The 15901-nt window shown below is 43.2% G+C and overlaps 1 protein-coding gene across 1 annotated transcript; it reads right to left on the minus strand.

Annotated features, from left to right (window-relative positions):
• CD8A (CD8 subunit alpha) lies at positions 1 to 15633 on the minus strand. Its single transcript, XM_074950170.1, has 6 exons — positions 15573 to 15633; positions 14482 to 14856; positions 8924 to 9025; positions 8281 to 8397; positions 7181 to 7211; positions 1 to 194 (listed from the first exon to the last, which is right to left on the minus strand). Exons 1-6 carry the CDS (start codon positions 15616 to 15618, stop codon positions 143 to 145), a joined length of 723 nt encoding a protein of 240 aa, XP_074806271.1. The 5' UTR covers positions 15619 to 15633; the 3' UTR covers positions 1 to 142.
• Between the last annotated feature and the right edge of the window lie 268 nt (positions 15634 to 15901).

A 15901-nucleotide genomic window follows, 5' to 3' on the forward strand; every position in this document is an offset into this window, starting at 1 on the left:
TTAAAAATTAACAGACTAGAAAGTACAAGAACAATTTAAAAAATAAAGTGAGAGCGAGAATGAGTAATGGAAATAGACTTAGGGTTTGTTTATGCAGTGACAGCTCCCGTTTGGAGATCCAGATGCAAATGGCTCAGTCACGTTACACGTATCTGTTTGGCAAGCTGGGTTTTCCATTGCTCCCATGCATAGGTCTAAAGAGAGAGGAAAAGGCAATGTTTACAATTTATTTGGATGTGAAGTGAACAAGAAAATGAGTTCTGTAAAAAAGCAAGATCCACCAGCATTGATCAGCTCATCAGGCCTTCATCTAAACCAATGGTTCTCAAGCTGTAGGCCATGGAGTACTTCCGGGTATACTTCACACTGGTGAAGCATCTGCCAGTCATCAACTAGTGACACCTTCTGCTTGCTGTAGCCTGCACCATAATTCTTTCAGGACCTTAGAAAGCCTTTTTGATCAGCAAAACAGTCCCCAATCTGGATCCTGTACAGCTGCTTCATATTGTTCTTTGTGACACGGTATTGCCAATCCCAAACATCAAAAATCACGAGTCAGGCCCCCAGTAATCGTGAGACTGCCTTTAACAGCATGAGATTTAAAAAAAAAAAATGCATTTGGATTATTTTTATTTGCCTCTGGTTTCTGAGCCTTTGGGGTACACTCAGGTTATGTTTTCAGGCATTTCTCTGCAATCATGAGGGCTAAAAATGTCTTTTTTTTAAATAAAAGCCGAGACTCTTACATAATCACAGGACTCCTGGAGTTAGCACCATAACATTAAATATTATGAGACCTTTGATAAAATGGCAAGAATTAGTTTTTTTGGAGGAAGTACAACCATGATCAAATTTGTCTGCCAGACCTGGAGGAGTAACAAGCACTCAGGGAAGAGAACTATAATGCAAAGTGACCTGGATTGATTAGGGCAGTGGGGGCTGCAGGCAACTGGGGGAAATCCAGTGCAATGTACTGTAAGGTCCTGCTCAGAGAACAGGAAATAGATACAAGAATAAAGGAGGGAGGTAACTAAGCTGTCAGTACCCACCATGTCGGAGTGAGTTTATTTGCTATACAGTCCTGCTATTACTTTTTCATGTAGCTAAGATTCCTGGTTTCTGCAAGGCAGGTGTGGCTTCTGGACGTAGAGGGAGAAAGGGCATGTGGTCCCTGGGACACTTCTGATCGAAATGTATACTTTGTAGAGAAGTCTTGTATCAAATATCAGTAGGCTTGCCAGAATTTGATTTTTATTTTTTTTTATAATTTTGAAAGATAATGTCAATGTCTATTTTAAAGCAATTTTTTAGATTTTTATCAATTTATATGTTCACAGTTGCGCAATGTATGGGTTTTAAGCGATTTTTTTCTATTTTTATCTATTTTTATATTTGTATATTTATTTTTATATTTTTTTATATTTTTTTATTCTATATTTATCTATTTTTATCAATTTTCACAGTTGTGGGAAATTGTGGGGGACAGACAATTATTTCATGACATCAGATGTTGAGATTCAAAAAGTTAGAGTTTTATAAACCATTAAAACACAAATTGTCAACATCACATGTCAAAATATACCAAGTAAACAGCCTTAAATCAAGCAGTCATACCTGTTTTTACTATTCATTTGCTAGTCCATCTTCTGTATTTTCCACTGAATGCATCCGATGAAGTGAGCTGTAGCTCACGAAAGCTTATGCTCAAATAAATTGGTTAGTCTCTAAGGTGCCACAAGTCCTCCTCTTCTTTTTAGTTAATAAGTGGATGTTGACTCTAAGAAGTTCTTAAACAGCATTTTTCTTACTTTGCCTATTTGTAAATTTCAATTATCGATGGAAATATATTTTTCTTGGTTTGCATGTGTGCGGTGAAATCAGTGTTTACTGACATTTACTGATAAAAATCGAATCCTTCCAAATCTAAAGAAGCGATTTGTCTTTACTTTCAAGGCCCCTCACAATCTATCAACTGCTGCCATGGAAGGATTCATGCCATAGGCCATGAAATGAGCCTCCATCTCCCACTTGTTAAATTTTCAAACAAGCACCTTCGTGCTTTCTCCCATGCCGCTTTGGAGAAACTCCCCATAGACATCTGCATAACTAATACATTATCCTCCTTCAAATCCCTCCTTAAAACTCTTTCTTGCTGTGATGCCTACAAAAAACTTGACAGCGGTCAGGCTGCTGGTGCTCTGAGACCATTGCCTGTCATGCTGACCAGTATTGTCTCACTGGTTCCTTGTACTCCCCTGTATGTCTGTATCCATCTGTTGTCTCATGTCTGATACCTAGATTGCGAACTCCTTGGGGCTTTGTGTTCTCTATTTGTGTAGCACCTAGCACAAAGGGGTCCTGGTCCGTGACTGGGGTGCCTAGATGCTACAATAGTACAAATACATTATCATCATCATACTTTACTTTATGACGGAAAGCTGGCAGCAAATAATAAGCCTGCTCCTACTTCCCTCTTGCTGTGCTCTCCAAGTCTACTAACGGCCAAATGCTGACAAGTGGTGAGCATCTCGGGCCTGATCCTGCTAACCCTTCTCAGTCATGGGAGTTGTAGCTCTGAAAGCACTGGGACTGCTTGTGTGAGCAAAGGATCACAGGTCCAGCCTCCTGCTTCACACCCACCACCTCCATTCACTTCAGGCACTTGACACCTTGCAGGAAGGGCTCAGTACACACAGGATCCGGCCCAGGACTGTCAGTGTAATGTCTGGAATCACCTTCTATAGTAATCTGTTTCATCAGGTTCAGCTAAAAGGAAAGTCTAGCGGGCCAGATCCTCAAGCAGTGTAAATCTGCGCCTCTCCAGGGCCTTTGGATGTACGCTTGTTTACAGCAGCTGAAGATCTAGCTCAGTGTACAGTGCATATTTTCACTGATGATTCATTTGTGGTGGAAAAAATAAACGCTGAAGTTGCCAGTGCCAGTCCTGGGGCCAGATCCTGTTGAGAAGCAGTCCTTTATCGTCTGAGTCATACCACTGAAGAGCTGTTATTGAAATCAGTGAACTGCTCACCAGAGCAAGGACTGCTTCTGTGAATAAAGGTTTTCAGGATTGGGCCTTTAATTCTCATTTCCCATCAATGTCTGTGATATTCATTTTATTCACTACGGTAAAGCGTAAGGTTTAAATGCCTTACATAGCAAAAAGAAAACTGGTACTTCCCCTTTAACAGCTCCTAGCTCAAAAATTCTCCAAGATGTTCCTTCTGGCCTGAAACTTTCCAAGCTTTGGTCAGCCCTCAGGTGAATTTCTGGGGAAGTTTGAGTGCAATCCATCCAGCTGTTTTTGAATGGAGCCAGGAAAAATATACATACTTGTTCCCATTTTCCCAAGATTTCATTTTGTGCACAAATGACATATCAACAGATGAACTTGATGCAGTAAGGCATAATTAATTGCTTTGCTAAGCTTTTTGGGGGAAAAGTTTTAAAATAATGGAAATGTAAGTAATTAAAATATAGGTTTCAGAGTAGCAGCCGTGTTAGTCTGTATTCACAAAAAGAAAAGGGGGATTTGTGGCACCTTAGAGACTAAGCAATTTATTTGAGCATAAGCTTTCGTGAGCTACAGCTCACTTCATCAGATGCATTCAGTGGAAAATACAGTGGGGAGATTTATATACACCCAGAACATGAAACAATGGGTGTTACCATACACACTGTAAGGAGAGTGATCACATAAGATGAGCTATTACCAGCAGGGGGGGGGGGGGGAGAAAACCTTTTGTAGTGATAATCAAGGTGGGCCATTTCCAGCAAGAAAAGGAGGACTTGTGGCACCTCAGAGACTAACCAATTTATTTGAGCATAAGCTTTCGTGAGCTACAGCTCACTTCATCGGATGCAACTGCTGTTAACTTGTTAACTGCTGGAAATGGCCCACCTTGATTATCACTACAAAAGGTTTTCTCCCCCCCCCCCCCCCCCACCCCGGCTCTCCTGCTGGTAATAGCTCATCTTAAGTGATCACTCTCCTTACAGTGTGTATGATAACACCTATTTTTTCATGTTCTGTGTGTATATAAATCTCCTCACTGTATTTTTCACTGAATGCATCCGATGAAGTGAGCTGTAGCTCATGAAAGCTCATGCTCAAATAAATTGGTTAGTCTCTAAGGTGCCACAAGTACTCCCATATTAACATAGCATAGTAATTTCAATGGGAGTTTTGGGTTGGCAAACATGCAATATTTTTATTATTTATTACGGTAGCACCTAGGAGCCCCAGTCACTGACCAAGGCCCCATTGTGCTGGGTGCTGTACAAACACAGAACAAAAAGCTACATCATGGCATGATGACCTCTTGGCCAACAAACCAGGTATTGAACTGGGGACATCCAGAGCTAAAAGCATGAGCTGCTATAGCTTGAACTAAAGAATCAACACTTTCTGGCTGGGGGCTGTAACAGAGCTAAGTGAATTTTTTTTTTTTACCACAAAATGTATTTGCGAATTAGGGTCAAAACTATTTGCGAATTAGGGTCAAAGTTAGTGACTAGTTTTGGCCAAAAACAATTGGAATTTTATTTTCAAAAATGTTGAAGTGTGTCGGTTCAGCCCTTTCGAAACAAAAAATATGGAGTTTTGGTTTTAAAATGGCATTTTGTTTTGAAATTTAACTTTTAGAAAAAGGAAGGGTAAAAGGCACCACAAAACAATCCAAAACTGAACAAACCCCCCTTGTTTTGGGTTGAACCAAAGGTTTCATTTGACCGGAAACAAAATGTTTTCGTTTGGCAAGGAAAAACAGCAAAAATTCAGTTTTGGTTCTAACTGAACCATTTCCCCCCCCCCAATTCAACCCCCAAACTGAAAAAACTCTGTTATACGCTCAGGTCTTGACCACAACAACTCCCATGCTCTGTAGGTCAGCACAGAGGGGGCCTGTAACACACTCTGCGGTGGATTAGAATGGCACTTCACAAGGCAATAAATATCTCATACTGGAGATAGAGTGAGATAATAGAGGCATATATATATATTTAGGTTCCTGTGTAAAGCTGCTATGGTGTGGTCACAAAGCTGTGATTGCTGTGTTATAGTTAAAGATCAGAAGGCATTTTCATTCTAAAACCCTTTCACAAAACGTTACTCTTTGGGCAGCAATTTCCAATGCTTGATCTCAGCCTAGCAGTTCATTTTTAACAAGTTTTAACAATCTGGTAACCATTCTATAATAGGGAAATATTAAAAACAGCATTTTTCTTATGTTAATTTTTCTCAGATGAATTTTTTCATTTAGGTAACTCAAAAATAGCTTGTTCTGAAATTTAAAATCTGACATATGTGGGTCCTGAAGGGGGAATGTGAAGCTTAGCTTTGTCTGCAGACATTGGATTTGCCAAAGAAAAGGCTCTGGAGGTTTGAAATACTATCCTGAGCATTCATTAAGTCCAGATGGCCTAATGCTAATCCCAACCCTGACACTTAGGGCTTGTCTATAGTATGGATCTGTGCACCAATATAGTTCCACCAGTGCAAATTCCTAGTGTGCACTCACTGGGACAGTGTAAAATGAGGTTCACACAAGTGTGACGTGACCTTGTTTAAAACACCCTCTGTGGGCCTTTGGCAACTTAAAGCTACTTAAACCTGTCTGCCTCAGTTTCTCATTAGTCAACACAGTGATGTTGCGAAGTCTTACTTAATGGTGGTAATAGAATCATCATAGAATATCAGGGTTGGAAGGGACCTCAGGAGGTCATCTAGTCCAATCCCCTGCTCAAAGCAGGACCAATCCCCAATTTTTGCCCCAGATCCCAAATGGCTCCCTCAAGGATTGAACTCACAATCCTGGGTTTAGCAGGCCAATGCTTAAACCACTGAGCTATCCCTCCCCCAATAGCTTTGAAGATGAACAATAAGAATGTGATCTTACAAGCTCTTGGTGTATGGAGAGCCCATGAAGTCTGTGCAGACAGAACTTATCGGGTTGAGCCTGAATGCTAGTTGTCATCACTATTTATTTATTTATAGTACTGCTAACAGGTACATTTCACAGTGTGGTTATCTGAATGTGCAGTTGTTTATTCAAATAAATAAACATGCAACTATCTGGAAAAGGGGGAAAGAAATGATATCCAAAAATCTAAAAATATCCAAAATATCCAAAAATAGCCCCAAACTCTATGTTAATGCAACACAGTGGGCCAGGTGTCAAGGGGAGGGATAGGTCAGTGGTTTGAGCACTGGCTTGCTAAACCGAGGTTCTTGCTGAACCGATTGTGAGTTGGCTTGCTGAACCAATTGTGAGTTCAATCCTTGAGGGGGCCATTTAGGGATCTGGGGCAAAAATTGGGGATTGGTCCTGCTTTGAGCAGGGGGTTGGACTAGATGACCTCCTGAGGTCCCTCCTAACCCTGATATTCTATGATAGGTACTGCATCTTTTGAATCCAATAGTAGTTTTGGGAACAGAAAAATGCAAGATAATAGGCCTTACATTTGAGGTGTCAAAAATTCAGAACATTCAAGTTTCCATAGCAACTTTAACACTGCCCCCTTGTGGGTATATATTATGGCACACCTTTTGTTACACAATTAGGGCTTGATCCTGCAAGGGGCTGAGTTCTCTGACCCTGATCCAGAAAAGGATTTAAGTACAGCTCAGCTTTAAGCATGTGTGTAGTCCCACTGTCTTCAATAGGATCATGCATGTGCTAAAATATTTTTGGGGGTCCAGGCCAGAGGACTCAGCACCTTGCTGCCCTGAGATAACACAGGCCAATGTGACAGGACGCCTGCTGGTAAAACAAAGGAACTATACTTTCCCTTATTATCCTTGACAGAGACGTAACATTTGGTAGGTACATTGGGTGATCCTCTAATGAAAGGGCCTGATGTAATTCATATTCACAAAGTCTTCAGCCTGCAAACTCTTTGAGGCATGAACTGTCTTCCTGTGCGTTCGTATACCACCTACCCCATATTGGGTGCTACTGAATTTAAATGGTAAATAATAATAACAAAGGGGAAGAGGTTAAAGCAAAAACCTTAAGGCTGATTTTCCGGACTCAATGACACACACAAATCCTCAGAAGTAATACTGTGTGCATATGAGGGGGCAGATGCGTGGGACTTTTTGGCTTGTGGTAGCAATTTACTTTATAACATGCTGCGCAAGAACTAAAGAGAAAATGCCCCAAAAGGGAAGTTTACCAACCTTTTACATTTGCATCTTCGTCTTCTGGTTGCTTTAAAAAGAAAAGAAGATGAAGTTGAAAGAATTAGCGAGCGAGTCATCGTTCAGTAAGAAAGACTCTGCAGCAACACATTACCGGCATTCCACCCCGCAAAATCATCCTCTGCATGCTAGAGTTGAGTTTATATTTGCTGTAGGTTTGGTTCAGCCACTGTCTCTTTTAGCTTTCTTTTGGGCAACCCTTAACCAAGGCAAGTAGTCCTTATCCAACCTGTCGTCCTATTGAAGTCAACGAAATTGCTCCCATGAATAAGAGCCGCTCGTGTGATTAATGGCTGCAGGATCCAGCCTTCGGTTTGTATTCAGGACTAAAACTAAAAACTGGAGCATTGTCTGTAAGTTACTGTTTGCTATCGATACCAATCTGGAAAGCCAGTGAAAATTTGTTTGCAGCGATTATTTCTACAATAAGCAAGCAGAATGGTTTGCCAGCAGAGCACAACCAAATTTACACCGCGGCGACTGAGATCTGACCCTGAAAAAGAAGGAGGACTTTCTGAGTAAAGATCACCCTGTGCCCTCTTCACGGAATCCATTTCTGTTGCCCAGGTACTCTGGGATAATAAGACATATTGGGCCAGATCCTCACCTGGTGTAAATTAGCATTGCTCCACTGACTTCAATGAAGCTCTGCAGATTTACACCGACAGTGGATCTGGCCCACTTAGCCAACGTCATCCCTGGCATAACTCCAGGGACATTGCACCAGGGCTGTATTTGACACAATATATGGGAGAACCATTTATTTTAGCACAAAAGAAGCAGGCCACATCTTTGGGCAAAATTATTTTCATGGCCCTGGCTGCTCTCTGCTGGAGGAATCTCTGTGCCACTCACCAATTACAGAAATACACAATCCAATGGCTGGAAGTTGAAGCTAAACACATTGAGACTGGAGATAAGGCCTACATTTTAAGGGCGCAAGCAATTAACGATTGGAGCAATTTACCAAGGGTCATGGTGGATTCACCATCACTGACAATTTTTAAGTTGTAAACGCTGCTCTCTGGCCTTGGAGCGAAGGAGTATCTGGCTCAGCCGGTTGGAGAGGAGTCACTTACTTTCATACACCGTGATGGTGGCCAGCAGGGCAATTAAGAGGAGAAGGCAGGTGCTGGCTAAGGGGGCCCAGATTAAAATGTTACAGGATAAATCCATCCCTTTCTTTGGGGCTTTCTCTGCAGAAACAAAATAGCGTAAAAAATAAAACGAAACCAGGAGCTTCAGCGACCCCCCGCCCCCCGGCTCCGCTCCAAGAGGAGGGATCAGGCGGGGCGTGGGGATGCAGGATGCACTCGGTGCAGGCAGTGGAGGGAGGGACAGGTGCAGGCTGCACAAGGTGCGGTGGAGACAGAGGCGACCCGCGCTGGCCGACAGCGGGGGGAGCCGCTTCTGCTACTCCGCAGCGATCCCAGCGGGGAGGACGGGGCTGGTGCTCGGGCGTCAGCCGCTGAATTTATCGCCGGCCGGGGCTGGTTTAAGGAGCTGCCGGGTTCCCCTCCGCAGGGAAAACACGTGGCTGGCGAACCCGGGCTTGGGATCTGTGCAGCCCGGGACAGCCGGCGCGAGCCTGGGAGCCAGTGCTGCGTGCAGAGCGGGCAGCCAGGGCATGAGAAATCACAGCCGCCCCCCTCCCCGCCCGCCGCCGCCGCCGCCGGGGGCTCCGTCTCCCCCAAAGCCGCGGGGTTGAGCCGAAGCCGGTACCTGTGGTCGGGAAGGGTTTGCAGCCCCCGAGTTCCCTGCTGCGGGTGGTGGTGCTGGGCTGGGGCGTGGTTGCCTTCGGAGGGGCGGCTGTGGTGGCGGGGGCTGGAAACAAGAATGGAAACAACAGGTAGTGAAGTCAATCTCTGTCCCTTCATCTCCTCTCGCTGCCTTCCTCTGACCCTCCCTCCAAGACTCACTCCCCCAGTAGAGGCTGTCCCATAGCCCCTGTGGACAGCAACTCCTTCCCCAGCCAAGGCTACTCTGTAGGGACCTCCTGGGGCAATCCCACTCCTGGAACAGACACCAAAGAGCAGCAAGCTCATTTATCTATCTATCTATCTATCTATCTGGTTTTATCCTGCTGCCCATCATCATAGTATCTGGGTGCCTTCCAGTCCACATAAAATCAGTAGCAATAGGAAAGCCCCTCATAGACTTCATGGAGTCTCTGGCACTTACAAATAAATAAATCTGTTAGTCTCTAAGGTGCCACAAGTACTCCTTTTCTTTCTGATAATTCAGAGGTCAAAAGAACATCCTATCATGCAAATGAATTGTAAACACGGGATATCTCAGTATTCCTCTCTCTTTGAAATGTACTGTGAATGGTGGAAGAACAAACAAATGGCATTATGTTAACTTGTATAGCTAATTACAGGTGCTGGACCTCCTTCAAAGTCATCCTAATTACCTTTTGTTCCCTGAGGAATTCCAACTTGTCAAAAGACATGAAATGGTATAAAAGATCCTTGGGTCCTGAATCTGCCATCTCATATCTACTTAGACTTCATCAGGGGAAGTTTGAGTACAAGACTGAGGTCCCAGTGATGCTGGTGTGCCATGAATACTGTATAAGATTTTGACATTGGACTATGACCTATAAACTGAATTCTAAAAGAACTCTTTGCAACCACAAAGCTCACCATCTCTGCTATGAATCTGCACCTAAATGAATGGAACTCATGTCTGTATGTATATTGATCTTTTAACCATACTCTCTCTCTTTTGTTTTTTAATACATTTTAGTTTAGTTAATAAGAATTGGCTGTAGTGTGTATTTGGGTAAAATCTGAAACATTCATTAACCTGGGAGGTCATGTGTCCGATCCTTTGGGATTGGTAGAATCTTTTCTTTTATATGATGAAATAAGATTTTCAGAAATCATCATATTTGACGTGGGTACCTGGATGGAGGCCTGTGGCTGGATCAGTTTAAGAGAACTGTGTTGTTTGGACTTATGCGTGACCAGTAAGGTAATAAAGAAGCTATTTTATGCTGTCTTGGTAAATCTAAGTGTTGGAATATCCATCAGCTTTATGGGGATTGTCTGCCCCATTCTTTGCAGTTCACCCTAATTGAGTGTCCACAGCTGGCTCCCCACTAGGACTCCAGTAACAGTGGCTTAGTCGTGCTGGGATGCACATTACCACAGACTAATTGGGTTTTTGGATCAGAACCACACACTTGTCAAAAACGTAATTTTGATGTTGGAGAGCTTAAGGGTTAAAAATCTGTTACAATGAGCGTGCAGCAATCATATGAAGAACTTCATAGAAAAAGCCTTGAAGATTTGTGCTTACAGAGAGGGTTGTCATTTAAGAAAAAAGCCCCAGATCAAGAACTGAAAAATCTGCTAATGGCAAATGATCAGGAAGCAGAGCCAGTGAGAATGCTTGCAGTAAGAAACAAACAGCAATTTGAATTTGAACAGAAGCTTACGGATCTTCGTTTACTGTGCAGCGGCAGTCAGAAAAGCGAACAGAATGTTGGGAATCATCAAGAAAGGGATAGATAATAAGACAGAAAATATCCTATTGCCGCTATATAAATCCATGGTATGCCCACAGCTTGAATACTGCGTGCAGATGTGGTCGCCCCATCTCAAAAAAGATATACTGGAACTGGAAAAGGTTAAAAAAAGGGCAACAAAAATGATTAGGGGTATAGAACGGCTTCTATATGAGGAGAGATTAATAAGACTGGGACTTTTCAGCTTGGAAAAGAGGCGACTAAGGGGGGGATATGATAGAGGTCTATAAAATCATGAATGGTACAGAGAAAGTAAATAAGGAAGTGTTATTTACTCCTTCTCATAATACAAGAACAAGGGGCCACCAAATTAAATTAATAGGTAGCAGGTTTAAAACAAACACAATAAAGTATTTTTTCATGCAACGCACTGTCAACCTCTGGAACTCCTTGCCAGAGGGTGCTGTGAAGGCCAATACTATAATGGGGTTCAAAAGGGAGCTAGATAGATTCATGGAAGATATGTCTATCAATGGCTATTAGCCAGGATGGGCAGGAATGGTGTCCATAGCCTCTGTTTGCCAGAAGCTGGGATTGGGTGACAGGGCATGGATCACTTGATGATAACCTGTCTGTTCATTCCCTTTGGGGCACCTGCCATTGGTCACTGTAAGAGGACAGGATACTGGGCTTGATGGACCTTTGGTCTGACCCAGTATGGCCGTTCTTATGTTCTTATATATTGGAGAAGAAAAAGCTAGCTGATATGGAAAAGGAGGCTAAAGAAAGGATTGATAAAATGGAAAAAGAGGCCCATTTAAGGCATATAGAATGGCTAGCTGCTGAGGAGAAGGCTCACCAGATGCAACAGGAATCTGCCAGACTTCAGTTCCAAGTGTTGGAAGAGCAGAAAAAAGCTGCCACAACCTGGAAATCCATCCCCTTGGGACAACAAAAATTGGGAAAAAGAATTTTTTCTGTCTACCTTTGAACATCTATGTGAAATCCACCATATCCCATATTCACCATATCAGCGTATGCCTGTCCTGCTGACCAGATTAACTGGGAAAGCCAGGGAAGTGCTCAGTGAAATGGATATGGATGAAGCCTTGGATAATGTAAAATATAAAGATACTGTGTTAAAATGTTTTAAGTTTACCTCTGAAACTTGCAGGTTGAAATTTAGAGGTTTTAAAATGTCTAATGGTATTTCTTATGTGGAATGTGCTCATAAACTGTTAGGTTTTGTCAGGAAGTGGATTACTGGTGAGAAAGCTTGGAGTAATTTTGAACAGTTAATGCAATTAATTACACTTGAACAAATGTTAAATTTGGTGCCAGATGACGTCCAGGCTGCTATATGCGATGGAAAGCCCAATTCTGTTTTGCAGGCCTGCTGAAATTGCAGATGAATTCGTGCAGAATTGAAGTAATGAAAGAAGTAAGCCCCTGGAAAAGAATAGTCACCATTCACCCCAGTTTAATCGAAAGGAAGGGCCTAGGAGTAAACCTAACCCCAACGTGGATAAAAAAGCTCATGGTTGAAAACCAGAGTTGAAAACCTCTTACCCAAAAGGGAGGCCAGTTACCTATTACCAGTGTGGAAAGCCTGGGCAAATAAAGCCAAATTGTCCAAAGTTCCAAACCACCCCATGACCTGATACCCTTTGGTATGTCTAAACCAAAGGCTTGGCATGACAAAAATAATTGTAAACGTACACTTATGATAGAACTGATGTTAATGTTCTTGCTAATGATTGTAACTAACTTGTTGCTGATACCAAGAACTGTCAAAATGTATGATGTGCACGGTCTTTTGGAAAATCCCTTGAACATGTTAAGAGTGGTGCATAATAGAAACCCTTATGATTATACTGTTTGGTTCAACAAGAACACACTTTGTATTAAAGAGCCTAATAATGTTAAGGTTTCAGAGCTAATGCATAGACACATTTCTAAAACTTTCCACAGCAGAAAAACCACTACAAGCTTGAACTGCTGAGCACAAAGGGAATTTGAGGTACAACACCACACAGCCTTCATGGCTGAATGCCAGAGTAAGTGCTCTTTAAAAAACATTAATGGCTATGTTAAGTTAATAAATAGACAAAACCCTGGAATCACTAAAGTGTTTCACAAATATTGTACTAAGTTTTTGGCGGGGGCCAAAGCATGGCTCAATAATTTTGCCTTAAAAGAATTCAATGTAAACACAGCTCATATCACTGTTGGAAGGTCCTTAAGGTGTATCCAAGAGCTCTAATTTCGCCCTTCCACACCAGTCTCACACTGGGGGTTTGATGCAGGCTAGAAAGGGTTAAATATCCTGGAAAATAAATAACCCACAGAAGACATGTGGGGAGATAATGTTTGTGTTTTTATGTATTTCCATATGTATAAGTAGGGTGGACAATGTAATCAACAGTCCCTGTCTATGCTGTATTCTGATAATTCAGAGGTCAAAAGAACATCCTATCATGTAAATGAATTGTAAACACGGGATATCTCAGTATTCCTCTCTCTTTGAAATGTACTGTGAATGGTGGAGGAACAAGCAAATGGCATTATGTTAATTTGGATAGCTAAGTACCGATGATGGACCTCCTTCAAAGTCATCCTAATTACCTTTTGTTTCCTGAAGAACTCCAACTTGTCAAAATACATGAAATTGTAAAAAAAGATCCTTGGGTCCCGATTCTGTCATCTCAGATCTGCTTAGGCTTTATCAGGGGAAGTTTGAGTCGCAAGACTGAGGTCCCAGTTATGCTGGTACGCCCTGAATATGAGATGTGGACATTGGACTATGACCTATGAACCTGAATTCTAAAGGAACTCTTTGCAACCACAAAGCTCACCATCTCTGCTATGAATCTGCACCTAAATGAATGTATGTATATTGATCTTTTAACCATACTCTCTCTCTTTTGTTTTTTAATACATTTTAGTTTAGTTAATAAGAATTGGCTGTAGCATGTATTTGGGTAAGATCTGAAACATTCATTAACCTGGGAGGTGACGTGTCTGATCCTTTGGGATTGGTAGAGCCTTTTCTTTTATATGATAAAATAAGATTTTCAGAAATCATCCCATTTGACGTGGGTACCTGGATGGAGGCCTGAGGCTGGATCAGTTTAAGGGAACTGTGTTGTTTGGAGTTCTGAGTAACAAGTAATGTAATAAAGAAGCTGTTTTATGCTGCCTTGGGGATTGTCTGCCCATTCTTTGCAGTTCACCCTAACTGAGTGACCACAGCTGACTCCCCATTGGGACCCTGGTCACATGGGATTTGTTGGGTAGAAGGGGGTGTCAGTGATGGGGTTTGTTGGGTTGAAGGGGGATGCCAGTATTTTGAGCATCATTCCCACGGCATTATCCATGCTGAAGCATGACTGGGAACTGGGAGGGGAAAGTGAACAGGCATCTATCCCATTGTCTCCAGTCTCCTGAAGGAGGGGGATCACTAGGACCCTACGGGAAAAACCACACCCTGCTCTGGGACACCCACCTGCTGGCAGTTATGGTCAGTGAGTGGAGGTGAAGGGGAGTGACGGAGAAGGAAGGTGAGGAAGATGCCAGGAGTCCGCGGGGCTGAGACATTCAGGGAAAGCGAAACATTGAGAGGGGTGTCCTGGGCACGGGGCTCTGTACAGAGACCCCTGACACCTGCCCACCTGGGCACACAGGAAGAATTGACCTGGTCTGAGGGGTGATGAGGCTGATAAGGATGATGCTGAGCTGGGATGGAGGGGGAATGCTGGGGTTCCAGCCCAAGCAGAGGGGGCTGAAATGGGGTGAGGTTCATGCTGACCTGGCAGGTGTAGTGGGATCCCGGAGCTGAAGTGCAGTTTCTGGTTGTGGTTGACGATGCAGTAATAATTGCCCTGGTCCTGCTCCTGGAAGGACGTCACGGTCAGTCTGTAGTTGCTGGATTCTTTTTTCGCCTGAAAGCGTTCGGGTGGTTTTCCATTATCTGTCAGTGCCACCCGGCCGAGGGAGGTAACGAACAAGATGAACTGGGGGGCAGAATCCCTGTACTGGCGCACCCAGGACACACCGCTGTCGGACAGGCTGTGGTCTGAGATCACACACTCCAGCTCCACTTTGGCTCGCAGGGAAAGGGGGCTGCTGCCCCTGTGGAGCCTCACACTCATTTTGCTTTTCTGGCCCTGGGAACTGCAGCAGCCTGAGGGAGAGAAATCCAGCCAGCACAGTTATCAGCGCAGTCACACCCATCCACAGAGAGTGTCCTCAGCACCATCCCAAGCCGTATTCTCCTTACTGGGGTCTCAGACCTCACTCAGAGCTCCATCCTCACTGATTAGTGCCATGCAGACACCCAGAGCAGTGAACCAAGAATATTACACAGGGCTAAGGGATCAACATGCTCTCAGGCAGACTCGGGTAATGCATTTCAGCGACTGCTAGGATTCAGGTCTACAGTGTGCTCAGCGATTGCCCTAGCCCTTACAATGGCTGCCCTCGTTCAATAGATCATCTGATGCAGAGAAGCCATCTGGGTGAAAGCTCGGGTTACACTGACTGGTACCAAGTTTTTTAAAATGATGCATTGGCCTTAACTGTGCTGGAACCCAACAAAATCCTTGGGCCAGACTCTGCTCTCAGTCATGCTGGAGTAAATCTGGAGTAATCCCACTGGCTGCACCTGCATGCCGGAACTCAGGCTCGGGGCCATTTTCTTCTATTCACTCGCAGAAACAAAGTAAAACCCCAAACTGAAAATTAATCTGGTGGGTTTGTTTGCTTGTTAATCTTTCTTTTGACTCCTTGCCCATTTGTTTTGACTCCTCCATCCAGATGACTCTGGAGAGACCACCCTAAACTCCCATTATTAATCACCCTTCTTAAAGAGGTTACACTAAATAGCGATTCTGTACTCACACAAGCTCAGACTGAGAAAAAACAGCAAAGAAACGAATCTGGCCATTATCTCCTTGTGCTGACTGTTCTCAAGAAAGGCGCAGCAGAGCAAAGATGAATTTGCTCGTTTGGCTTGATAGGACGTAGTGCTTTTCGGAAGGATGTGATGTCAGCAAACATCGTAGGAAAGTTTCTCAGCCTCCAAAATTAAATGAACCAAGAGGAGAAGAATTCATCCCTAAGCCAGTCTTGATTCATTTTTAAATATTGGTTTCAATTATCTTTTCATTTAAGGCCAAACACCTTTGCATTGTAATCAGGGATGATCTGTCATGTATCTATCTTCTTGC

The sequence above is a fragment of the Natator depressus genome, chromosome 4, assembly GCF_965152275.1.
Source record: "Natator depressus isolate rNatDep1 chromosome 4, rNatDep2.hap1, whole genome shotgun sequence".
NCBI classification, from domain to species: Eukaryota; Metazoa; Chordata; order Testudines; family Cheloniidae; genus Natator; species Natator depressus.

What these genes read in the sequence shown, in the direction of transcription:
- CD8A (XM_074950170.1), bottom strand. Translation starts at nt 15,618, where the DNA reads ATGGCCAGATTCGTTTCTTTGCTGTTTTTTCTCAGTCTGAGCTTGT. An exon ending in CACCATCACGGTGTATGAAA is followed by an intron (nt 7,212 to 8,280) that starts GTAAGTGACTCC and finishes TTCTTTTTAAAG; the next exon opens with CAACCAGAAGACGAAGATGC. An exon ending in CGAAGATGCAAATGTAAAAG is followed by an intron (nt 195 to 7,180) that starts GTTGGTAAACTT and finishes CTCTCTCTTTAG; the next exon opens with ACCTATGCATGGGAGCAATG.